A 27,589-nucleotide genomic window follows, 5' to 3' on the forward strand; every position below is an offset into this window, starting at 1 on the left:
TATGATTACCACACTGTGCCAACCAGTTCCTAAACAATGCCGTGTTTTTTTATCTTGATCGCCAGTTGGTGAGCAGAGGCTGAGGATGAGCTAATTTGTGTGAAAGGGCTTTGTGGATAAGAGGCAGGCAGAGAGACGTGTGCACAAAGAACAGATATGGTTTCAAAATGGATGTCGGGTTTAAGCTAATTTAGCAAGTAAATAGCATATTTGCATAGGCCATACATCATCCATCCCTGGTTAGTGTGGAGAGGTAAGGGCCAATAATGAAAACAGAGTTCAAATGCCTAAGCATACTTAGAAAGTTATTATATGAAAATAGTTCAATTGAAGTGTATTAAAAAATTTAATAGGAAAAAGTCAAAAAAGGTGGAAAAAAATCAATCCAAGAATAAAGTGAATTTCTTACAAGTCTTGGAGATTGCAGTCTGCGTAATGTTCCAAGAGGCGATTGTTGCCATTGTGTGAGAAAAACGAAGCAATCCAATTCATATCCTCGAAGGGACAGTAATGTTCCTCGAATGTTGGAGCGGCAATTTGAATTGGCAGGCAATCTGCGATGTTGTCAAAGGTCGCACGTTGCTGGAGATCTATCGCGGCTGCGCAGAAATCCCATTCCGTCAGGATACCTCTTTGCGTTGCATCCGCCATTGCTCCACTGCCCGAACAATCAAGTTCATGGTTTTCAAGATACTCCATAACCTGCTGGATATCGGGAGCGTTTGCTGGGATGTTGGCAAGGCACAGATCCATTCGCCAGTCGATTGGGCAAGTTTTGTAATAAAAAAAGATGGTTGCACGCAGATTGTATAGGAGTAAATAAATGTCATGTTGTAGCTGGCTCCGATAATAGATAATGGCAGGCAGATGAAAAGTTGTTCCATTTTTTAAATGGTATTGATGTTGCTTCGCGTATAGGCGTATTCTGTCGGAAATGCTTGTTACCACAGGGAGCGTAGCCATTTTTAACAAGCTAAAATAGTAGTAGGATGGCTGCAAACAGAGCGAGAATTATGGGCACTGTTGCTGTTATTCCAGAGATGATCGAATGAATGAAGTCTGGCATTAGACTAAAAACAGTTTGAAAGCCTGTGAGAAGGCCGGAGGAGACAATGTTAAAAAAGTGTGCCAGACCTTAAATGTCAGATGTGTTGCAAATTGTGTAACAATTCACAAAGTGTAATGGGAGGTTCGTATTTAAAAGGGAGTGTATTTTACTTGAAGTTTGTGCTATCTGCAGTCGATAAATTACTTTTGTGAGGGACACTTCTGTTTGAAACAAAAGCGCTTTCAGTTTGCTCCGTTTAAAAAAAGTTGAACTTTGGGAGTTACTTTGTGTGGGTGGGAATAGAGATTGCCAGAGGAAGTTATCCGGTTTGAAACAGTAAGGACATAAGGTATGCCAGCTCACATTGCGTAGCAGTCCATGTTATTAAGAAGCAGATAACTGCCGTTAGAAAGCTGTGTGAATGTTGGTCTGATTGTGGGAGTTGGCGTGCTTTTAAGAAAGCACACAAGATTGGGGGCTGTAAGCTTAGAAGCGTCGTGCAGTTGGACATTCTTGCATAGTAATGAATGACTGCCATTGTGGTCGCACTTTTCACCTGTGAGAAAAACTTCTGTATCCTCTAAGACAGCGATATGTAAATGGGAGAAACCACTGCTCGTAAATAAACTCGCTACCTTATATAATCACATACAACATGACAAACAACATGTACACCTAGCAGACACAACAACACTACGTACTGTGGGAACCGTGGCTAGCCATGTAATCAAAAGAAACATGGCATGGCACCTCTGCCACACAATGCAGAGAGAGATGGGAGCAAAGTATGTGCGAAGGTGGCAAGTGATTCTCGATTATAAAAGTATACAATGCAAAGTGTTGAGGGGATGTGCCGGAGCGACTGGAGTATGCAGAGCACAGACAATTATATATCAACATACACTGATGGTCTATTGAGTGAAGTCGACAGTGGACGCAACCATGATAGTACAGTCAGAAGGGAAGATTATGAAATCATAGCACGTACGTGCACCCCCCCCCCAAATCTTTAGCGTAGTGGGCTGGCTCGGCATACGCAAGGCTAGCGTAGAGGTATGAATAAAAGGCACGTTTCTCTGGGTGTGGTTCTCTTCCAGAATGGCGAACAGGTCTGTCAGGTCTGTGCAGCTTACACCGCCATGGGGCTGATGCTGTGAGCGAGGGTGGCTGCAGGAATAATGCTCTCAGCCTGCTGCTACCCAGAAACCGTCATGGCCGCTGCGACGCACATATGCCCCACAGTTCACCTTTCAACACCGTTGTATGTGAAAGGGGGCCCACCGCGTGCCGGCGGAAGCTTTTGGGCTGAGCTCTGCGAGCTGGGAAGGCTCCTGAGATCAACGCTGGCTACCGCGACACATGCAAACATCGCACAGCCTGAAGCCCAGTACCGTGAAGTGCTCTGTGTACTACTAACACAGTAATCGAAGAGGTACCAACAGTGGAACGGTGTCTTGATCCCACAATGGACTATGTTAGAACTAAATCTGAGAGTGCAGATGAAGGTGCTCCTTTCGACCAGCTGTAACCAACTCTAGGTCCCAACAGTGGAACGGTGTCTTGATCCCAGAATGGACGATGTCCGATACTACATGCTGCTTGGTTTTCACAGAACTCCCTCCGTTGAGCTGCATCAGATTCTGTGCTTCCGTAGCTAATTGCTGCACATGATTATTGGGCTTGGTTGACTGCAGTCGGTGGAGTACTCCGCGGTACAGCAGGTGAGAACAGTGAAACGGGGTGTCGATTCTGTGATTGAGGATGTCAGAAGTTGAAGTTTGTGATGATTGCTGTGTACCCACTCCAATCAGGTGCAACCAACTGCGTGCTTCCGAATCCAACAGCACGTGGCTGTGAGGTGTTAATGACAACTGCCTCTGGCCTAGCCTACAGTGCGGTCAGCAGGGCTCACAATTCAGATGTGGTGGTGATTGTTGAATTACAGAATCCAGTAGGCAACTAACTACAACGTCTATTGAAATATACACAATAGCCTACTTGCTTGAAGACGTTTAAGATGACTTATAGGTCTAGTACAATGACCAAATTCTTCTTGGTAGCGGTAAAGAACACTGAATAACAGTGTACACAGCGGACAGCAGAGATCGCAATTCAAATTGTTTTGATTTATTTATTGCAGAGTTTTGTGTTATTTATGTGTCGTATTTTGTGAAGAGGACGTGAGAAAAAGTATTCATGGAAGACTGTGCTCACTACTGCCTTCAATTTACACTGCAGACACCAGTGTCCACAATTCAGACCGAGTCGCTATTGTAGATGACACAGTCCTGTAGGCAAAAGACATTGCTCCAGTGCGCTCTGTCCGCACCACGCATACGCATCATCACAGGGTCCGCACACGGTCTTTGTTGCTTCGTGTACGGCAAACTGGGCAGCTCAAATCAACGCCACGTGGCTGTGGGTCTTTGCTGACCACTCTCTGGCCTACACTGCAGACAGCAGTGTTTACAATTCAGATCGAGTCGCTATTGCAGATGATGTAGTGTTGTAGGCAACAGACATTGCTCCTAGTACGGCCCGCCCGCAGCACGCATCATCGCTGGCTGTGCACATGCTGAATGCTTTTGATGTGGCTATCTAAGTGCACTAGACCTGATGGACCCTTTATGATACAATCTTTTTGTGTATTATTTCAGATCTGCTGCCTGTATCTTAGTATACCACAAGTTATGGTTGTTTTACGATAGAATCTTTTCTGTATTATTTCATATCTAGTGTCCCTACCTTACTGCAGCACAAACTATTGACCCTTTTATTATTGAATCTCTGTGTGTGATCCAATGATTACTGTTGTAGTTGATGCTAGCAGCAACCATTCCCTGAGGGCTGCTTTACACTCACCCCACACGCATCCAGCACAGACGTCACTGGATCTGTAACCCTGGTAATAAAAAGGAGTCGAGCGCACGTGCCCGTACCCACTTCCACTATCTATCTGTGTCCGTGTGTTCATTATGTATGCGTGATACTGCCCCTGGGTCGTACCACATTACATTGTGCTGTAGACAGCGTATGCAACCATGTTACCTCTGGCAGTGGGGAAAAGTTCTGTTATGTAGCTTTTAGATGCATGGCTATCACAGGTGGAAGGCTACTTTACAGAGCATGAATATTGATGAAGATGATGGTTGCATGTTGTGTGTACTGTCAGATATGTGTACATAGCAAAAGGTTTTCCAAAAAGCTCTGTAAGCAGAAGAGGAGTCTCTCATCAAACGCTGTAGAGAGAATGGCGAAAATTGGTGGGGGTCCTCCAACTGTTACAATGGGAAATGTTATGAACCAATCAAATGCTTTTCTTTAAGGTCACATGGCAATCGCGCAGCGAGCGCACAAGGAGGCCGCACCCGACGCAATTTTGAGGAAATATTACTATAATATAAGTGTATTACAGTTAGAAATATATAAATGTTTAAAATATTTTAGATTATCGCTTGTTCTCATATACACTTTAAACTTATTTAGATATAGTTTTGAGAGGAAAAAAAAATGATGGAATTGCGTTCCCGGCACGACACCATACGTCTATGACGTAACACAGGGCCTGGCAGCGTGCACTCGTCGCATATGCAACACGCAGCGGGCGTGACCCCATACGTACATGACGTAAGGCACGGCTTGGTACTGCATACCCGTCGCATACCAAAGTAGCAGCTGGTGCGACCACATACATATATGATGTTACGCGGGACACGGTGCCACGAACCCATCGGATCCGAAATGCGCAACCTTTACGAGTTTAGCAATATGGCGGATAGGATTGGCGTGCTGATGGAGCTTGGTACACTACTGGTACGAGACTTCAGTTTTCTCAAAAAAATAAAAAACGATATACATACTTTTTTGGGAAGATATAAAAACATTACATATTTTTCAAATTAACCTGTTGTGTGCTCATGACGAGCCCAGCTCGTCATGAGGCACAGTGGAGCTGTGCTCATGACGAGCTGGGCTCGTCATAACGGTCGTGCTCCGCCCACTCGCGATTGATTCTCCCACACAGGCGGGGAATCAATCAGTGGGCGGAGTCGTGACAAGCTCAGCTAGTCATGAGCACAGCTCCACTGTGCCTCATGACGAGCTGGGCTCGTCACGAGCACAGCACCGCCGCCCCCCGCGTCGCGGGGGAATTACCCCCACGGTAAAGGGGTTAAAAGCAAAAACAAAATAGAAAAAATATAGGTTTTATAAATATTAAAATATGAAATTAACATTTAAAAAACCTTTCAAATTCACTGAAAAAACCATAGGTTTAACAGACGTTATAGTTAGGAATTAGCATTTAATAAAACCTTAGAAATTCACTCAAAAAACCATAGGTTTCAGGGACGTTCTAGTTAGTTGGACATTTGACTCTTATAAAACCAGAGAAATTCGCCCGTTCTAGTTAGCTGAGCTAACTATAACTCGCGCGCCCGCAATGCACTGGTGATGACGTCACATATTACATCACTCATGACATGGTCAGTGACATCACTGAGGGCATCGCTGGTGACCTCATCCACTTGATAATCTGATGCACATACTGATGGCCTAATATAAACTTTGATACACCCCCTATAAAATACAGACTACTATTTTTGAAACCATACACACAACAATGCCAGATACTACATACCACACACTATTTCCTAGGTCTACACTCACATCCACTCACTTATACATGCAGTTACTCATCAATACAGTACTATAATATGCACTCATACACCTATACATACAGTCACAGTCTGCCACTCATCCATAGAGTTACTCACACACCTAGTCATGCAAAGAATCAATCACATTACCCATTTACTCAGGTATTGAATATGCTACTTACCAGTATGCATCTGTTCTTGGCATGTAGGGCTGCTGACATTCATATCTGTGCATAGATCGCCGCCTAGTGTTGGGTCCGGATGTTTGCACGTTGTTGTCCTGGAAGAGTCTTCGAAGTATCCTGGGATAGGTGACTCCTCCCCTGGACTACAGTGCGCATGGGCATCCTCTCCATCCTCAGATTGTTTTTCGCCATTGTGGCAGTGATGGAGTAGATATAGAAAGTGATGACCATGCTTACAGTAATTCTGAGAGCTGCAGCTGCTACAGGCGCCGGGGAGGAGGGAGGGCGATATGAATGTCAGCAGCCCTACATGCCAAGAACAGATGCATACTGGTAAGTAGCATATTCAGTTCGAGGCATGTGGGCTGCTGAATTCATATCTGTGCATAGAATATATAGCAGTGCCCTCTTATTAGCGGCGGCTACCAGTGCCAGCTGCAGCGGTCTGATAAAGAGTTTTGAGAACAGCCTGTCCTACAGCTGCCTGCTGTTTTGATTGCACATCTACACAATAGTGTTTGGTAAATGTATGTGTAGTGGACCAGGTGGCTGCTCTACATATGTCATGCAAAGGAATGTTTCCTAGGAAAGCCATTGAGGCCCCTAACTTACGTGTTGAATGGGCTCGTGGGGGAATCGTTAAAGTGCGTTTAGCCTTTTGATAGCAAATTTGAATACATTTAACGATCCATCTGGCTATTCCTGCTTTGGAGATAGTGTTACCTTTGTGGTGTGGGGCAAAGGCAACGTAAAGTTGTTGTGTTTTCTTAAAGGGTTTGGTCCTGTCGATATAATACATGAGGGCCCTTTTGACATCTAGTGTATGGAGTGCCCTTTCTGCGACAGTTTGTGGGTTTTGGAAGAAAACGGGCAGTTCAATGGTCTGATTCATGTGGAACTGCGATACCACCTTTGGCATGAATTTGGGGTTGGTACGTAGTACGACCCTGTTGGCCTGAACCTGTATAAATGGCTCTTGAACGGTTAGTGCCTGGAGTTCACTAACTCTTCTCAAAGAAGTGATCGCTACTAGGAAAGCTACTTTCCAGGTAAGGCATTGAATCTCGCATGAGTGTAGAGGTTCAAAGGGTGGACCCATCAGGCGTGTGAGGACCAAGTTGAGGTTCCACATCGGAGCCGGTGGGTGGCTTGGTGGAATGACTCGTTTGAGTCCTTCCAAGAATGCTTTGATGGCAGGCACTCTGAATAGAGAGAGGTGCTGCCTGGTCTGCAGATAGGCTGATATTGCGGTCAAATGGACACGTATAGAGGTGTACGCCAGATTGCATCGGTATAGGTGTAATAGGTAACAAATAATGTTTTGGATGGATGCGTCTAGCGGGTTAATGTCATTATTATTGCAATAAATGACGAACCTCTTCCATTTTGCTGCATAGCAAGCTCTGGTAGTGGGTCTCCTGGCCTCCTTAATGATGTCCATACAGTCAGGTGGCAGGTTTAGGTAGCCAAACTCTAGGACTTCAGGAGCCAGATTGCCAGGTTCAGCTGTTGCGGATCTGGGTGCTGAATCTCTCCATGGTTCTGCGTCAAATGCTCGGGTTTGACCCGCAGCCTTTGATGCGGCACCACGGAAAGTTCGAGAAAGGTGGTGTACCACGGCTGGCGTGCCCACGTTGGAGCAACCAGGACGAGCGTCAGTGAGTGTTGACGCAGTTTGCGTGCCACCAGCGGTATCAGTGGTGCTGGGGGAAAAGCGTACGCAAATCTGCCGGACCAGTTCATCCATATCGCATTGCCCTGCGACTGCGGATGTGGGAACCTGGCGGCAAAGCTTTGGCATTTTGCGTTTTCGCTTGTCGCGAATAGGTCTATCTCTGGATGACCCCACTGCTGGAAGTACGGTTGGAGTACTGATGGGTGTAACTCCCACTCGTGCATCTGGTGGCTGTGTCTGCTGAGCAGATCCGCCATCTGGTTGTCCTTGCCGGGGAGGTGTTCTGCCATGAGGAACATGTTCCTTTGAATGGCCCACTTCCACAGGCTCTGAGCCAGATGAGACAACTGTGGAGAGTGTGTTCCTCCCTGCTTCTGTATGTAGTACATGGCAGTCATGTTGTCCGTCCGGATCAACACGACTTTGTTGCACAAGTGTACTTTGAATGCTTTCATAGCGAGGAAGATTGCCATCAGCTCTAGAAGGTTGATGTGCATCTTCTTTTGTTGTTGTGTCCATAGTCCCTGCACTGTGTAATGGAGTACATGAGCTCCCCATCCCTGGAGAGACGCGTCCGCCGTCAGTATTATCTGTGGGACAGGCTCTTGGAACGGTCGGCCCTTGCAAAGGTTTTGTGGATTCCACCAATGCAGAGAGTTGTATGCCCGACCGCTCACCAACACTAGGTCTTTCAACTGTCCTTGAGCCTGATTCCACTGACGTGCTAAGCACTCCTGAAGCGGGCGCATATGTAGTCTCGCGTGGGGGACTATGAAGATGCAGGAGGCCATCATGCCTATCAACTGCATGAACACTCGCACGGGAAGGGAGTGTTGTGGTTTGAATTTGGAAATCAGCATTTGCATGCTGTTGATTCTCACCAAATTTGGCTGAGCTGTGGCCGCCAGAGTGTCTATAGTCGCACCTAGGTACTGTTGTACGTGTGCGGGCTGTAGATGGGATTTTGGGTAATTTAGTGAGAACCCCAGACTGTGAAGGAGGTGAATGGTGCGGGACATGTGGCTGGCACATTGCTGGGCTGACTTCGCTTGAACGAGCCAGTCGTCCAGGTAAGGGTAGACGTGTATGTGCTGCCTCCGTAGATGTGCCGCCACAGTAGCTAGGCACTTTGTAAACACCCTTGGTGCCGTTGTCACGCCGAAGGGAAGGACTTTGAATTGGTAGTGCTGCCCTTGAACAGTGAACCTGAGGTATTTTTTGTGTGAGGGGTGAATGGGTATGTGGAAGTACGCATCCTTGAGGTCCAGTGTGGCTAGAAAGTCTCCCTGCTTGAGCAGCGGGAGGACTTGCTGTAGAGTGAGCATGTGAAAATGCTCGGAAAGAATGTATCTGTTTAGGGGTCTCAGGTCTAATATAGGTCTGAGTGACCCGTCCTTTTTCGGTATTAAAAAGTACAGGGAGTACACCCCCGTACCTTGCTCGTGGACGGGTACGACCTCTATTGCGCCTTTTAGAAGCATACTTTGCACCTCCTGCTGTAAGAGCGTTAAGTGCTCTGAGGACATAGGACGGTTTTTTGGAGGTATTGTGGGTGGCGTGGAGGTTAGTTCTAGACAGTAACCGTATTTGACAATATCTTTGACCCACCTGTCCGTGGTGATGGAGTTCCACGTGGACAGGAACCTTTGTAGCCTTCCCCCGACAGGTGTTATGTGGTCGGGAGGAAGGGAGAGGGCGTCACTGCTTGTTCTTGGGGGAGGACCTGGTGTTGCCGTAGCCGCGTCCTCTGCCCTTTGTACTGGAGCCACGATATCCACCCCGGGTGTTTTTATCGTAGGTGGTTTGTGTATTGCCCTTGTTGTATGTTTGCTGTGACCCCTGTCCCTACCTGCTCCTCTATTTTCGGGGCGACGAAAGGAGCCGCTCCGAAAGGACTGAGTCTGGAGAGCCCCCATGGACTTTGCAGTGTCCGTGTCCTTTTTTATTTTCTCTAGGGTGGTGTCAACCTCTGGGCCGAATAAATAGTCGGGGTTGACAGGCTGGTTGAGCATGTTGTTTTGCACCTCAGGTTTGAATCCGGAGATTCGTAACCAGGCATGTCGTCGCAGCATGACGCTAGTGTTTATGGCCCTGGCAGCTGTGTCTGCGGCATCCAGCGCACACTTGATGGGATGCGTTTGTGAGGAGCTGTCCCTCCCTGATGAGGATCTCTGCACCTTCTCTGTATTGGTCAGGGAGATGTTGGAGTAGTTGCTCTAATGTGTCGTAGTGCGCTCTATCGTAGCGAGCGAGGAGTGCTTGAGTATTGGCAATGCGCCATATGTTGGCTGCCTGGGCGGCAACCCGTTTGCCAGAGGTCTCTAACACCTTGGACTATTTGTCCGGGGGAGGAGCGTCACCTGTTTGTGAGTGTGCCCTCTTGCGAGCATTCGCAACGACAATGGAATCTAGAGGTAATTGGCCTCTGATGTAAGTAGGGTCCCCAGGCGCTGATCTATATTTCTTGTCGATCCTGGGGTTTATCACTCTTGCCCTGGTGGGTTCCTTGAAGATGTCCTTTGCTGGTTTGAGGACACCCTTCAACATGGGTAGAGTTTTTATATTCCTTTCTGAGGATGCGAAAGTATCCATAAGAAAGTCGTCCTCGACGGTGTCCGAGTGAAGTTGCACCCCATGATTGGCCGCAGCACGTTCAATTAGAGCGTTGAACGCTGCAGTGTCCTCTGTGGGAGATGTTTTTGCTCCATAGAGTTGCGGGTCTTGTGCATCCATAGGTGCACCTGGGTCCACAGGGTCATCCCAAGTTTGATCAGGGTCCTGTTGGCCGTCAGGGTCCATGTCTCCGGGGTAGGGGACTTGGTCACCCATGTAGTCCACCAACGCATCCGTGTCGGAGTGTGTGGGAGAGAAGGATTGTGGATCCTGGTAGGGTGAGTGGAAAGGTTCGTAAAGAACTGGTTCTGAAGCCACAGGCAGCTTTCTTTTAAGTGGAATCCTGAAGGAGTCCAAAGCCGGCTCCGAAGTTATTTTCCTTTTGTGGATAATCATCCTGCCGGTGTCGGCGTCGATTAGATGCGATGGAGACGTCTCCGCAGAGCGTTCGGCAGGCGTGATCGTGGTATGGGTCACCCGTGTCCTGATTTGGAACAGTTTCGGGGCCGTGGATGGTGGCAGGCCAAAAGTAATGTTGGCTGGTGCCGAAGAGGCTGCTGGAGCTTTAATTGGTTCGGAGCCCGACGTGTCCTGGAGGACCATTTTCTTTTTGGTGCTTTGCGCAGCAATGGGTCGCGTCTGGAGCGCCCTCGATTCTTTTGCACCGACCGGTTCTGTCGAGGCGGTCGTGGATTTTTTTGGCGCCGGTGGGTCATCGAGTCGAGGGGCGGGAATGGCCGTCGACTTCTTCGATGAGTGTGGCTTTGGTGTTGCCGTGGAAGCGGTGTGAGACGCAGCAGGCTGTTTGACCTTTGGGGTCGGAGTCGATTGCGTCGGTGCCGGGAGCCGAGCAGGTTTGGTGGTACCGAAGGCCTTTTTCCTTATGTCGACTCCGACGTCGGTCGCTTCGAGTTCGGCACCGAAGTCTCGTTTGGTGCGCTCGGTGCCGATGTGTTTTGCTGGCGTCGAAGGTGTGGAGGGTCTCGATCCGACCAGCGCCACTTTCGGTTTCGGTTTCAATTGAACCAATACAGCTTTCGGTTTCGGTTTCAAAGAAGGGAAACCAGCCGTTTTGGGCATTAATGGCTGCCGCTGAATGTCCGAGGCCGGGCCCGAAGAACTGCGGGATAGGTCTTGGGTAAGGCCCGAAGGCGATCCCTCGACCGGAGCCATAGACTGTTGCACTGGGCTTTCTTCAGTCTGAACGGGTAGGCCTTGCTCGTCACCGGAGCTACTCTCTTCGGCCCCTAAGGCCTCATTGTAGTCTCCTACCTCGGTGTCGTCTTCATCTCTGCGAAAGAGTGTTTCGTCGACGTCTTCCGATCCGGAGTCATGTTCGGAAACGGGACTGGAGGGTAGGTTCTCCACTTCTTCGACATCTTCGGTCTCGGCGTTGAAGATGTCGGCCGGGGCCGGTGCCGCTTGCTGCGCCTCGAGTCTCGCCGCTCGTCGATTCCGTAGAGTCTTCTTGGATCGAAATCTGGCACAGGCCATGCATGTAGATTCGTCGTGATCCGGTGAAAGGCATTTATTGCACCGGATGGACGTCAACGTGGGGATATTTCGCATTGCATACCGGACACCTCTTGAATGGTGTCCTCGATTCCATCGTTGATGTCGAATCGACGGTCGGGTAAGATGCGAAAGTTTGTTCTGGAAGTTAGTAAACTAACAAAGATACTATCGATACCGATCGAGAACAGTACCGACGCGAACTAAAGGCCTTTTGGCCTGAAAAAAGATTTTCCTAACTTGAGTCAAGATAGCACATCCGAACCCAATGGCGGAAAAAAACAATCTGAGGATGGAGAGGATGCCCATGCGCACTGTAGTCCAGGGGAGGAGTCACCTATCCCAGGATACTTCGAAGACTCTTCCAGGACAACAACGTGCAAACATCCGGACCCAACACTAGGCAGCGATCTATGCACAGATATGAATTCAGCAGCCCACATGCCTCGAACACAGTTATACACACCAACTGCGTTATTTATACACACACCACATTACTTATTTATGCAGCTACTAACACACTTACTGTCTTATACAATCACCGATACAAGCAGACACTTTACTACACCCACTCCTTCAAATAACTAACTCTCACGTATAGTCATTTATATACTCCAACCCTCACATATACTTCCTTAAAACATATGTAGTTACTCACACATATACCAGTGAGGCATTCATTCACTCACCAACACACCCATACACAAACTAACACCCATACAGCCCTTCCCAGATGTACTTTTGAATCCATACAACCAGTGAATCACCCACTCAGACATGTATGCAGAGTCAAACACACCCCACCCACACAGACACTCAGGCACTCATACAGATACTCAGACAACAAATCAATAACCCATATAGAGACACTCATGTAGCTACTCAACAACCCATGCAGCCGCCTATACACCAACTGAGACACTAATACAGACTTTCACACAGTTTAGTCACTAACACATACATTCAGTAACACATGTTCAATCACTCAGTTATACAGTCAGTCACGCACCTACTAAATAATCCATTCAGGGACTTGTAAATTCACTCTTTCTTCAATACACCTTGGCATAGATATATATGAAAAATATTGAAACTTTACAGACACACATTCACTGGATGATGTCATCAGTGATGTCCTCGGTGATGTCACGGACCAGGTCATGAGTGATGTAATATGTGACGTCATCACCAGTGCATTGCAGGCGCGCGAGTTATGGTTAGCTCAACTAACTATAACGGGCGAATTTCTCTTGTTTTATATGAGTCAAATGTCCAACTAACTATAACATCCCTGAAACCTATGGTTTTTTCAGTGAATTTCTAAGGTTTTTTAAATGCTAATTCCGAACTATAACGTCGGTAAAACATATGGTTTTTTCAGTGAATATATATATTTTTTTTCCCGAAAAAGCCGCAAGGCGAAACGAGTCTGTCAGTAAGCGGGGGGTCTGCACTAATAAAGGTGCGAGGCTCCAAACATCGTAACAGGCACTGATGAAAGCTGAACCGCGTCTGCCCAATGTTACATTCAGCGTTGTAACCTACCTTGGAATAAATCCTCTTTATGCGTCCTGGCTGTGTCAGACCCTTCTTCTTTCTGCTTGGAGTGGGGATTATAATTATATATATATATATATTTTCACTGAAAAAACCATAGGTTTCACACATGTTATAGTTAGCTGGACATTTTACTGATAAAAAACCAATGAAATTCCCCCGTTATAGTTACTGTAGGCAACTATAACTCACGCGACCGCAATCCTCTGCTGATGCTAATACTGTATTTAGACACTTATTTGCCCATGTCTTCTTCCATTAAATTTTAGCTATACATATATTACAAATATATTTTTTTCATAAAGACACATATGTCATCAGCAGAGGATTACGGTCGCGTGAGTTATAGTTGCCTACAGTAACTATAACGGGGGAATTTCATTGGTTTTTTATCAGTAAAATGTCCAGCTAACTATAACATGTGTGAAACCTATGGTTTTTTCAGTGAATTTGCAAGGTTTTTAAAATGCTAATTCCTAACTATAACGTGTGTGAAACCTATGTTTTTTTCAGTGAATTTGTACGTTTTTTTAAATGCTAAGTTACTTTACGCCATTTGTGGCGTGCGCGCCCACTTAACGCAGTTCGTTCCGTGCGCGCACGGTGTGCTTCGCGAACCGTGCGCGCACAGTGAGCACGCGGTGCGCTTCGCGCACCGCGTGCCCACGTTACGCTACATGGGCCATGAACGCACGATGCGCTTCGCGCACCGTGCGCACATGGAGGACATATGATGAGCATCGTTGTGACAGGTAAAATATATGTTTTGTTTTGCTGTAATAAGCCTTGCACAAATGGTGCACTTCGGGCACCATATGCACACGGGGTGGGGAGAATGTGGATATTTTTTTTTTTTATTATTATTTATTACCGTACGCGTAGGGTAAGCGTAATCGGCGAAATTTTCGAAAAAATTAAAATTGCCTTTTTTCACTTGGGGGATCGTTGGGGACTCCCTCGACATGGCTAGGTGCTTGGGAGCTGTCTAAACAGCCCCTTTACATGTTTTTGCACTTTGTTTTTCAACCCCCTGTCAGAGTGCGAGAGAGATGGCGGCCGCCGCTTCCTGGTTTCGACCGATTCGAATGTTTACTAAGATCTAACTGCCAATCAGAATCGCGCTCGCGCACGTCACCGTACGCGTACGATAAGCGCACCGTAAGCGCACCGTAAGCTGGCTCAGATATATATATTGATTTAAAGGCTATTTTCTCAGAATCTACTGAACAGATTTACACCAAACCTACAAAAGGCACTTCCTTGACCTGAGGACTACCTCTCATCCAAATTTCATTAAATTCTGTTCAGCCGTTCGGGCTGTAGCTCTGTCTAAAGGTCCTATGGAAAAATGCATGGGAAAAACGCGTTTTGGGACCCCCCTTTTATCTCAGCCCCCGCTTGACGAATCCCCCCGAGACTTTCAGGGTAGGAGCGGAGCTCAACGCCCCACCTATTTTGAAAATTTTGCGAGGATTCGTCGACCGGCGCCAAAGTTATTCAAAATAGAATGTTGCGGATTTCCTATGGTAAGAGGGTCCTAACTATAACTATCTACTGGCGACCGCCAGTAGATTATATATATATATATATATATATATTATTGTAATTGCACTTAAATAACACTTACTACCCCCGACAAGGCTTCAAAGCGCTTTTTCGGCGAGTAGCACGCTACTCCAGGACATATAAAGGAGTAGTGTTGAATTAGTATAGTGAAATGTGAAAGTAATTTAAGTGGTGGATAGGTTAGTCAGTTATTCGGAAGGATAGAAGACGAAACAAACATTGGCATAGCCAATAGGTCTCGCCTTTGGGGCGTTGTAAGTGTTTAGATAGAGCTATTGGCTTTAACGTTTTTAATGTGTTGTAGAACATTGTGAATGTTGTGCAGCATGTTGAAAATGTATAAGTTATAATAAAAAAGTGTTCTAATCATTTCTAGCACCTTATGTATAACCTAAAGAACATTACATACAACAAAAGTATCCTACTAAAAACCAGAATTTACACCAAAATTGTGTTCTAGTTTATCTGTTTATGCAATGCTGTCAATTTTTCCTTGCTTGTTTCAATTTTTTTTTGTTATAGTTTTTATTGTTAGGTGTGGGATATAAACAACAAGAGGGTGGATGTTGTGAAATAGTACTTTAATTAGATAGGAATAGTGGAGAGTTATTTGTGGAGAATTAAGAGATGCCACATTTTTATGCCATACTGAAGTGGTGCGGAGTGATGCTGAGGTTGTTGTGAGCAGTGGTGGAGGTGATGCTCAGGTGCTTAGCGATGTTTTGGTGATGAGTAATGCCGATGTTGTGTAGCTGAACTGGTGCTAAGTGATGTTGTTTTTGTTCTGTGTTGAGGTGTGCTGTATTGATGCTGAAGTGGTGCTTCGTTGGTTTTGAATTGCTGCTGGTGTGGGGCTGTGCATTAAACCATTGGCTGAAAAGGGACAAAAAACTATAAAGTGGAACAGCATATGCTTAACCCCTTAACCGCGGCGCAAATTCTCCCGCGGTGCGGGATAATTAAAGACCGGGCGAGGCTGCGACGGCCAACGGACGTGCGCAGTACCAGGGAGGTAGTGCTTGCGTCGGCCATTGACCGACGCAAGCACCAAACGGGTTAAGAACATGTTTTGTTTACTGTTTGGGTGCTAATTCTTAGTCTATAAAAGATGGTGATGCTGATAATCATAAAAGGCCTTCTTTAGCAAGTACCAAACAGGATGCTTAGTGGGACTGTTTTTCGAAACAAAAGAAAAGGCAATTACTTTTCAGTCCAACAGTCTTTGGATTTGTGCTTTTTAGGCGGAAAATAAATCTCTGAGAACTGCTTTTTTTGTAATTTAAAGTCACGCATTTGTATGTGAGAAAGCTCAGTGAGTAAATGCATCTGATGCAGACATTTGCGTGTCAACTGACGACCATAGGTTGATGTCCTGGACTTGGCCTTTCATCCTTCTGAGTTGGGTGGTGTACAGCAGTTCTTTTATTTGTACACTTTTGGTGAGCTGTGCAAACTCAAGGTGCTACGTGTTCCAAACTTTGCAAAACAGTAAGCATTTTGAAGGGAGGACAACTTTCCGAGTGTGTGACCCCAATGCCTTTGCCATTTTCAAAGTTCCGGAAGATGGGTGGCAACTTGTCTGTTTTTCCAGTCAGTGCTCCTTTTTCTAGGACTGAAGCCTTTAACATTAACAAAAAAAAACCTACAAGGTCGTTAAATATAAAACTCAGTTATTCCGCATGCGCATCTTCGGAAAAGAGGGCTTTAGGGTGTAGTGTATGCCCTACCAGTTGTGTAGCGCTCAAACTCTGGCGAAACAAGGCGCTAGGAGAAAGTGCCAAAAATTGAATAGGTGCTCATTGGCATAAGCATCGATGAGTCTACAGCGAAGTGTTCTGGTGCACACATCACACCTGCATCATCCAGCGAAGGCCTATGGAAATAAGCAAGCAGGTGTGTATACTGCACGTTGAGAACCGACCTGCTTCGAAGCGCTTGTGCGTTTTCCTGGAAAGACTGGACTCCCGAAATAAGACAAGCAAAATTCCCAACATGGAAATTGGGATGGTTTCCTGGAAGGCCTTTAATTGTAAAAATGCAATAGGGCTGGGGAGAACAGCGACAACAGCACAGTACATCTCAGGGCGGGATATAAACCACAAACTCTGACTTGCTCTGCCTCAGCCCCGTCAGCCTATCAGAAGCAATGTCCTGTCCTGATTTGCCTAGACCCCCTGTATCCACTGACAACTTTCACTGTGAAACAAAATGTGTTTTTGTACAGCAGCAGCATGCTATAGGTCTGATACTGGTGTGCACACCTTTCCTCTTTTTAAAACTCAGGATATAAGTGTAAACGAGCCTGTGGCGCGAGGGAGCTATATTTGGCCTCAGAGGCCCCCACCGGATGTATGGGTACACAGATCTAGATAACAGGAGAGGACAAGCGAGAACAATACCTGGTATCAACAGAACTATATCCGAGGTCATAAGAATACGGCTCGATAATAGGCGCAATGCTCTTTCATTCATGGAAATCAAGTTCCATTAATGAACGCGGTCTGCTGAGGCCCGTGCCCCACGGCATGCTTGGTAATGCATACATGGGAGGCAGATTAAAATACAAAACAAGCATGGGATACTCGTTCAAATCCCCGGGAGTAAAGAGCGAGCATGCACTGTTGTGGAAGCGGTAAGGTGGTGTGGGCATGGGCACGAGGAGATAAGAGCGGCACAGCAGGCGCCGAAAAAGGCAGCGCCGATGAAGGTTTCGTAGCAGGGAAATGAGCATAGACAGGCAAATGTAAACAAGCGCGGCCACGAAAGTGACCACGCTAATTTGAAACATGATCACAACAGATGGCACCCTGCGCGCCGCTGCTCGCTCCCGCAAGCTGGATGCCATGGAAGTAAACTTTTACTGAAAAAGGTGGGACATGCACCCGCTTTTGGCCAATTGCATGCTTTAATGTTTTGAAAGCCACACGCAAAGTTCAATACAATGTGTGGAAAATCTAAAGCCACACGCATGAGTTTTCAGAAAGTCTGGAGTGATTCCAAGAGGCCCTCTCCTAGAGCAGCACATGTGCGCTGCGCTAGGTCCGACCTAAAAAGGTTTGCATTTATATAGCGCTTGTTACCCCTGATGGAGTGTTGAAGTGCTTTTTTTTGGCGAGTAGCACGCTACTCCAGAAACCCTTAAAGGATTAGTGGTGAATTAGTATAGTGAAATATGAAAGTAATTTGAGTGGTGGATATTAGTCAGTTATTTGGAGTGAGAAAGATAGAGGAGGAATAGAAGGGGAAGAAAGGTTTGCATTCATATAGCACCTGTTACCCCTGATGGGGGTTGAAGCGCTTTCTGGCGAGTAACACGCTACTCCGGAACCCATAAAGGATTAGTGTTGAAAATTAGTATAGTGAAATAGGAAGTAATTTGAGTGGTGGATATGTTATTCAGTTATTTGGATAGAGAAGGGTAGGCTGCAGGATAGAAGAAGGAAAGAGGTTTGTATTTATATAGTGCTTGCTACCCCGGATGGGGTTTTGAAGCGCTTTTTTGGCGAGTAGCACGCTATTCTGGAACCCATAAGGATTAGAGTAGAACTAGTATAGTGAAATATGAAAGTAATTTGAGTGCTGGATATGTTAGTCAGTTATTTGGATTGAGAAGGGTTGGGGAGGGGTAGAAAAGGGAAAAAGGTTTGCATTTATATAGCGCGTGTAACCCTGATAGGGTGTTGAAGCGCTATGCAAGCTTATGCTCCTATGCAGCACATTGCAGTGCTTTCAGATGATTATGGCGCATACAACAATGCTGTTTCTTTTATTTTAAATACACATAATGAACAGGTGAACCTCGGATCTGAGCAATCTCAGAAATTCTTCTGCAAGCCCAAGATAAAGAGGGGTGCTGAGTTTCAGGAGTGACACCTTGCATACGGAGTATCCAACAGACACATTTGTATTGGACCGGTTTGATAGCAGGCAGATTCATGAAGACCAACCTTAAATGTGAATTTTAAAGTAGATGAAGGAATAAAATAGTGGTGTTATTGATATGTGTACCATACATACCAGAAAATGGTCACATAGGTAATGACTTAAAAACATATACAGAATTAACACCATTTTACCTGGAGTTTTTCGATCTCTGTCTTCGCCGCTTGCCGTGCTTTGCCAACTGAACAGCCCCAATAGCCCTTAAAGAAATGAAAAAGCATTTCACACAGTGCTTCTAAACAATTAAAGGTTATCACTTGTAACACAAAAACAAGCATTGGCATAGCCAATAGGTCTCGCCTTTGGGACCTTATAAGTGTTTAGCCATGCAACAGTTGCATAACTAAACACTTATAAGGTCCCAAAAGCGAGACCTATTGGCTACGCCAATGCTTGTTTTAACTGCTGCAATCTATTGAAGCCTCACGGAGAACATCAAAGCGGCCGTGAAAGTGATCGCGATCAAACATGAAAGCAGCCATGAAAGTAATCGCGGTAAAGCGCGACACGCGCGCCCGCGCACTGTAGCTCTAGGCTGGCCTGGTAGCACTTTTTGGAGCCCTCACAAAATGTCTCGCCAGACCAGCGCAGGCACTGGGTCAGGCAAGACGTAAAAAGGGCTACAACATAGTAGTATTTAAATTTGTGCACTTTCATTCAATACTTTTCCAGAACCACAAACATCTACTGCTATAAAAAGGAGACTGATACTCCATAATGAAAACTAATCATTCTCTTATCCCTCACTTGTGCTCTGTAGGTAATTTGTGCTTTCTGCAGAACATGTTAGAGAAGGGTCAATACTTAACAATTTCTTCCAAATCATTCAATGCAACACTGAATTCACTTAAAATGAATTTAATGTGCACACAGTTTACAAGTAATATATCAAATAGTTCACTCTAAGCAATGGTCTTCAAACATTTAATACACCCCTCCACTCCCATGTATTAAATAAAATGTATCACCTCCCCCCCAGCTCTAAACATATTTAACAATTCAAACATTGCAGTTATGTATCAGTTATCCCTTGTAAAATGCTATCAAATACATGACTGCCAACAATCTGGAGACAGTCTTGTCTTCCCAAGGTGTTCAAATATCCACAGCGTAATCCTTTATCAGAAATAGGGGTGAGACGAAGAGGATACTGATGACCCATTAAGCAGTGTCTTACCGCCACTCTTTGTTTATACTAAAAGCACAGCACTGTTCTCAGCATGATCATTCTCTTGGCCAGTGGCTTGACTCCAACCTCCCCCCACGAAATCATTTTCAGCTGCCTCCCAGTTTGAACACTGACTAATTCTAATACAGTCTAAAACTAGAGGAGGTATTCTCTAAATCTGGCAAAGTAATACTGCATTAAAAGGGCTCAAGGGTTTTCTACCTGACCCACTCTGAAAGACAAACGCTTCTGAGATGGGGTACAGGACACTGTGAATGGGCAGGCTCCAAGATGCACTCTGGGAAGCATCACAACAAGTAGACTACGATTTTGAGGTGCCCACACATGGAGTCCCACGACTATCATTTTCATTCCAGACACCCTCATAAAAATCACACCCCTGCAAAAACACCAATGTTCAACATACTTCATGCATGTATTGTAAGGGATGGTGGCAAAGCACCCCAGTCAGGGGAAACTGACAGATTTTACAGAGGGAGCCTGTAAGCTGTCCCTAAAAGGTAAACAAGCACACAGGTTTGTGCCCCTTAACCAATATGGCCGCATCCACTGCCCTTCTCTTTTAGCCTGGGTAGAGGGAATTGTGCCCACCCTCAATTGGAGATGTGCATTGTGTGCCAGCTTGAAACTGGAGATATATTGTCATGTCTCAGAATCTTTAAACCAGAGTTTCTCTGTGGGGATGAACGAGGGTCAGGCTAAGGAAAAAGAATTACACATGGTTATCCAGAAATGTACAAGGACAGGATGGTAGAACTCATGCAGAGGACGTTCGTCCCAACAAAATGTTGCTAAGTAGGTCTTGACATGGAAGCTATCTACTGGTTCAAATTGTTAAACCAAAATATGTTATGTCACAGTGTTTGGTAAAACACATTATCAATAATTTAAACAGTATTTTACATGTTTGCGAAATACACATCATCAATAATTCAAACAGCATTTTATGTTTGCGCACCTCACAAAGCAAAATATTTGTTGTTTGCTTTCAGTGGGTTTTCTCCATGTTGATAATCTTCAGAATGGGAGGCAGGGAGGTGTTTGGGTACCGTGACCTTTTTACAAAGGCTATAAATGTGATCAGTAGGTCACGTGTTCAGTTCTTTCAAAAGTGCAAACGATGAGACCTTTTTTGACCCCTGTGATATTCGCATTATTAAGTGGGTTGATTTATGGAGCAGTATGGAGGTCTAGGGTTGCACCTTTCTGCCTAAGTGTTTGCATCAGGGTCTTCTTGCCTTGGTGTTGGTGCCATCCTGATCTAGTGAGATGCGACTGTCTCCTGCCATGGTGCATTGTCAGAGTCCCCTTGATTTGCAAAGCGTGTTCGTCTCTTGCTGTCTATGTCCATGCCTTTATTGTACTGTCCTGCAATGAAAGTCTGCTCACCTGCCTTGTGACCCCTATCACTCTAACTTGGTGGCACCCTAGAAAGTAATGTAGTTCATCCATGATACACGGATCTTTACAAACAAGGGCACAAGGTGTGCTGCTCAAACAATGGCCACACCAAATGCAGAGAACTTTAATCACAATATCTTTCGAAGGTCATCAGAACTCACTATATATCCGCTCGTATTGACGATAACGATGAACAGGAGCCCGGACCACCAGTATGTGCAGTGAGTAGTTTATTGGCAGCTCTCACAAACCACAGCCATGATGAGTTTCGACCCGTCGGGGTCTTGTTCACATCAATATATATATATATATATATATATATATATATATATATATATATATATATATATATATATATATATATATATATATATATATATATATATATATATATATATATATTTGCTTCATACCTAGTCGCCAGTAGGTAGTTATAGTTAGGACCATGTTTCCATAGGAAAAGCATTTTTTTTTTTACTTGCGTATATCTTTGATGCCGTTTGACAAATCTCACAAAATTTCCCCCCAAAAAAGTGTGCTAGTGATTCATGTTGCACATTGAAAGATTTAGGGTGATAAGTCTAATGGGGATCTGAGAACAATTTCGGGGTGAGGTGGGGAAAAAACATTGCATTTCCCATGTTAATTTCCATAGGAGCTTTCCACATGTCTACTGTCTGACAGAATTACACCAAATTTGGCAGAAAGCAGATTGTACTTTTTAGGTCTCGCTGAGACAGCGCAAGCTGTCTCTGAGACATTTTGTAAGTGGGTTTTCAAAAGTGCTACCCACGTGGTTTTTCTGGCCTAGAGCTTGCATGCACGATGGCGTGCACAGCTGCTCCTCTGCTCCTTGCATTCCCCCCTCCCTTCTCACCCAGCCCTTTGATGCTCTGCTCGCATCTCCCTCCTCCCTTCTCCTCCTCTTTTTTCGTCACTTGTATTCAGGCTCCTCGCATTCCCCCCTCCCTTCTCGCCCAGCCTTCTTGTTTTTACTGCACTTAGACCTTTGGGTAAACATCACAAATCATTTAACGTGGTGTGTCAAAACAAACAGCTCCATGCTCAATCCAATGAAAAACAAGCATTTGCAATAGGTCTCGCATTTACGCGAGTTTAAGGTATTGGCATTGTAAATGACAATGCGTTTTATTTATATTTCAAAAACCAAAACATAAATAAAGGGCATTGTCATTTACAATGCCAATACCTTAAACTCGCGTAAATGCGAGACCTATTGCATTGCAAATGCTTGTTGTTATTTGGGGCAAATTTGTTCAGTAGTTTGAGAAATTTAAAGAAATCCAAATAGGTTTATATGGGATTGTGACAACTTTGCGAATAATAATGAGCTCATGCAGGGAAATGCAGAGCTCTGATTGGCTGCAAACACTTCAACCAGGAAGTGTTGGCACCCATCTTGTGACTCTGCTTCAGCAGTCTCAAAACAAAATATGAAGACAACGACAAGGGGGCAGGGCAGGAATACCCTGACCCTCAAACCTTGGAGGCTAAAACAACAATATAGCCATGAAATTTGCAGCAAAAATGTTTTAAAAAAGGCCCACAGATGGGCCAGGTCCTGGGGACATTTTATAAAGAGGCTCCCTGAGAGCTGGACCACCACCTCCTCAAGGCTTTTTTTTTTTTATAATGGAGAGGGAGCCCCGCGGAACCACCTTCCTGGGGCAATTAAAACAATTGCCCCGCCCCAGGGACCACCACCTCTCCGGGGCTTTTTTTCCTTTTAAAGAAGGAGAGGGGGCGCTCAGTCCCATAAATGGCCCTGGGGACCGCCACCTTCCAGGCCGGTCCTTGCTATGTCCCGGGGTGCCCACGCAACGGGACATAGCTGTTTGCTTTTATTAGGCAGGAGCTTTGACAGCTCCCACGAAGCAAACTCACACGCACTGCTCCCTTTACGTGAGAGCAATACCGGCTTTGCAGGAGGCGGGGAGCCAGCGGGATCCTGGTCCTGGGGGAACAAGCAGAAAGAGGCAAAATAAAGGTGAGAAACAAGGAGAAAGGGGCAGAATAAATGCCAGCAACGAGCAGAAAAAGGCAAGATAAAAGGTGAGAAACGAGCAGAGAGGCAAAATAGAGGCCATCAACTAGCAAAAAGAGGCAAAGTAAAGAGACAAACACTCATGCACCCACTTACAGAATCATTGACACGGTCTCCCACCCACTCACAGACCTGCTCAGAGGCACTCAGAACCACTCCGACTCAAACACCCACTCAGCAATTCATGTACCCACTCATGCACTCACTCAGACTGACTGAGACACTCATGGAGGCACTCGCAAACCCACTCTGACACGTACACACACTCACTCTCAAAGGTTACAGTTAGGAAATAACATTAAAAAAACCTTCGACATTCACTGAAAAAAAACAAAAGGTTACAGGGACATTATAGTTAGGCTCAGATTTCACTCCTACAAAACAACTGAAAATCAGCAGTTATAGTTACCTGAGCTAACTTTGACTTACACCCCGCAATGCACTGCTTATGACCTCACATATTACATCACTCATGACATGGTCAGTGACATCACTCATGACATTGCAAATGACATCACTGATTACATCATCCACAGAATCAGACACACCCACTCACACCCCCATATAACCTTTCATATACCCACTCCAACTTCCACACTAGCATTCTCAAACCCAGTCACACACCCATACCAGTGCTTACACAACCACTCATCACTGAACAGAAACATACATTCACTCACCCACCCATACAGCCACTCACTCATACAGCCACTAACAAATCCACTCATACACTCATTCACACATTGAGTCAGTCACCCATAGAGCTACTCACTCACCCATACAGTTACAGACACACTAACTTACTTACTGATACAGATACTAACACATATTCACTCACCTATAGTCACTGACACAAGCACACACTCACCCATACAGCCACTCTCACATTCACTCACTCACTATACAGTCACTCACATACCCCATCACTCACTTATACTGCATTTCACATACTCAGATACTCACTGATATATCACAGACACATGCACTCACTGACAGCCATACACTTACTCATTCACCCAATTAAACAAGAAGGGGGTGACTTTGGGTTCCCCGTCGCTCACCTAGAAGTTAAAACTCAATTTGATATATGCAAGTAAGTAATGCAGTGCACATACAAGGAGGGATGCCCACCCCACACCCGTGAACAAGCTTTGCTAGCGAAACGCGTTGGTGAGGTGTTATTTTGCCTGGAATAAACTTTGAATAGCACCCCTGGATTTCTTTCCTTGCATGGTTGGAAAGCGGTTGATGTGATTTATAGGGCAGCCGGAGCTCGTCCAGGACCGCCGTATCTGAAGCTCCGCACTGCCGGGGTTTTGAGATATAGATATATATATATGCTCCTACTCACAAAGCTAGTTCTCTTCGCTCTTCTTCAAATGTCCCTCTGCTACTTTTCTTTCTTGGAAACTAAAATATACAATATTGCCTTCTATGAATGACACCTTTGCCTTCTCACTGAAGGACTTCTTTGAACTAAAAAAATGTCTTCTCCCATCCTCTCCCATTATTTGAATGCCACCGCTGATCTTTTATCCATTCTACTCTCCCTTCTTGTATGCATCGAGTTATTCCATATTATTCTACTTTTGACACCTCTCTTCACCTCCCGACAGACATTCTACCACATTCTCTTGGCTTATTTTCAAATGCTTTCTTCTGTTACACTAATAAATATACCATTACTTATTTTTCTTCTGCTGACTTGGATATTCTCTTGTTGTCTCTTCTCCATATTTGACCTTGACTCACTGGATGATTCTCAGAGAATGGTGCAAAGGAAAAAGAATTTACAAAGATAACCATCAATATCCTATAACTAACAAATTCTTTGAAATGCTGCATGAAAACTCTAGTTTCTAACCAAACTATTAGTACTGCAGTTGATTCAACATAAATTGCAGCTTGAGCCCAGTTATGGCTCTATCTTACCACCTTAAAACCAACTCAAAATGATGAACCTCCCCTTTTCAGGTCTGTGTTTTTTTGACTGGCAGGATGGGAGGGAGGAACTGGGCATAGGCTGTGCCCTGCCTCCATACAAAGGGCTACCTCCTCTAGTTAGTCTAGGGGCAAGGAAGGTAAGGCTCCTGTGCACTTCAAATGCATGCCTCTAGAAGCTTCTTCCCACTTCAAAGGCACACATGTGTATGAAAAAAAAAAGACCTCAAACAAACTCTTCTGTATACTTCTGGACCTGTGGATACTCTGCCAGGAAGAAAGACTGCTGTGCTGCTACAAGGACTGCCACTCTGCTGGGCTGCTGCTCTAAAGAAACTGCTGCCCTGCAGTGCTGACCTGCTACTCTCCTGCCTAGGGAAGAAGACTTGCATCTTCATCTTGAGTCCAGAACCCCAGAGTGACTCAAAGTGCTAGTCTACTGGCCTTCTGATCTGAACCTCAAGGACCTAAAAAGCTCCTTAATCAGCTTATGGACCCAACTGCAGCGAGTTCCTGTCCCCCAGATGGTGCCTCTCAAGTCCTGGGCTCTTGGAGAGGCTATTAAATCGATTTTCTACAGGTCAGTGCACACAGAGACCGTGCCTCTCACACCGAAATCCAGCACAAGCTGCCGCCAGACCATCTTTTCACATAGTAGTATCTGTAGCGGATGCATACGCCATGCATTAGTCCAACCGTCCGCGATGCCAGAGCTGCTCTTCACGCCACACCGATAACTGCCCAGGACCCTCTCCTTGCCTCAAGCGGCCATCCCCAACGCGAATGGGACTCCTGGCACAAAACCGGAGGAGGTAAAATATCAGGAGAATTAATCTGGGATTGAACCCTACCCACTCTCCATCCCAGTCAGCCTGAACTTTTGACTCTGACTCAGTCCAACGCGACCGGATAGCCGCAGCTGGCGATTAATGCTCTTAGGCGCCATTTTTACACTTTAATCTTTAAAGACTCATAACTCTGGTTCTACTGATAAGATTTTTGTTTTGGTCTTGTTTTATTTATTACATTCAGCTCAATATGTCTAACCTGGTGTGGGATACTATTTGTGTGGTATTTTCACTGTTTAACTGTTTGAAATGTCACAAATACTTTACATATTGCCTCTAAGTTAAGCCTGAATGCTCTGTGCCAAGATACTAGGAGGTTGAGCGCAGGTTAATCTGGGGTTTGTGTTTGCCTTACCCTGACAAGGACTGTGGTTGCTGCTTGACCAGGGCTCACATCCCAGTCAACCAGTAACCCCATTTCTTCCAGATCTATACAACAGATCTGCAAGATGGATAATTTCACATCCCAATAGCAAAGCCCCAAAGATCATTAATCTGATTGATAGTAGGAAACACACCCACTATCAAAACAGTGTCTAACCTTTCAGCCTCAAGTCTGCTCCACGCACATTCTCAAAATGCATGGCAGTAGTCCCAGCCCTCTAAGACGGCCTGGGTGACTAGCTGTTAAAAGCTTCCTTCAGCATAAGTGAAGCATGATTTTGTGACGACTATAAACCTGCTAAGCAGTCTAGGTCTTCAGATTAACCTTTAAAAATCAATCTTGACATCAGTGCAAAGACTATATTATTTGGGGTGACGGACATCCTACAAATGTACCATCTTGGAGTGAACCTCCACTCAAACAGCGAGACATATAGCCTTCCTTCTAGGATCTATGGCATCCTTTTTAGGTCTCGGCTTGCTATCGCGTAAGCGATCGCAAAGCGAGACTACTGAAAGTGGGTTTGAAAAGTGCTCCCAAAAAGCGGATTGCAAGGCTAGCACGCGCATCGTGCCGCCATGCAATCCGCCTTTTGGGAGCACTTCAAAGGGTCCGCTCCCCCGCCCCCAAGCGTGCGCGCGCCACGCTCCGCCGGGCTTGTCTTTTTAAAAAAAAACTTTAAGCGCGAGGCGCGTGTGCGCCCAATGCTCATTTTTTTTTGTTGCATATTTATATAGCGCGAACTCGACCAGGTATTGGAGCGCTTTACATGAGCACCGTATTTACATTACACATTCAGGCACGGGGCGATTACGTTTTTGGTCCAGAATCACAGGATGTGGACCGTGGGCAACCCTCCTATCCGCTCTTCCATGTTGTTTGGCCGGAATGTGCGCTCTTAAGAGAGGCGCGTTACTTTCATAACATTCAGGTGCCCCTGGGACACCCCCCAGACTGACTATGCAAGTGTCTGAGGCCGTGGTCAGGCCGGGCGCTGGGGCTGC

The 27,589-nt window shown here is 45.5% G+C and overlaps 1 protein-coding gene across 1 annotated transcript in view; it reads right to left on the bottom strand.

Moving 5' to 3' along the window:
* Nucleotides 1-27,589, bottom strand: part of PSMA3 (proteasome 20S subunit alpha 3) — a 175,809-nt gene that overhangs the window by 71,111 nt on the left and 77,109 nt on the right. The window contains exon 7 of the mRNA XM_085626129.1: nucleotides 18,891-18,956. Coding sequence (XP_085482255.1) covers nucleotides 18,891-18,956 — 66 coding nt within the window. The remainder of the gene's footprint in view (nucleotides 1-18,890; nucleotides 18,957-27,589) is intronic.

This window comes from Triturus cristatus, chromosome 9 (genome assembly GCF_964204655.1).
Source record: "Triturus cristatus chromosome 9, aTriCri1.1, whole genome shotgun sequence".
In the NCBI taxonomy this organism is placed as follows: domain Eukaryota; kingdom Metazoa; phylum Chordata; class Amphibia; order Caudata; family Salamandridae; genus Triturus; species Triturus cristatus.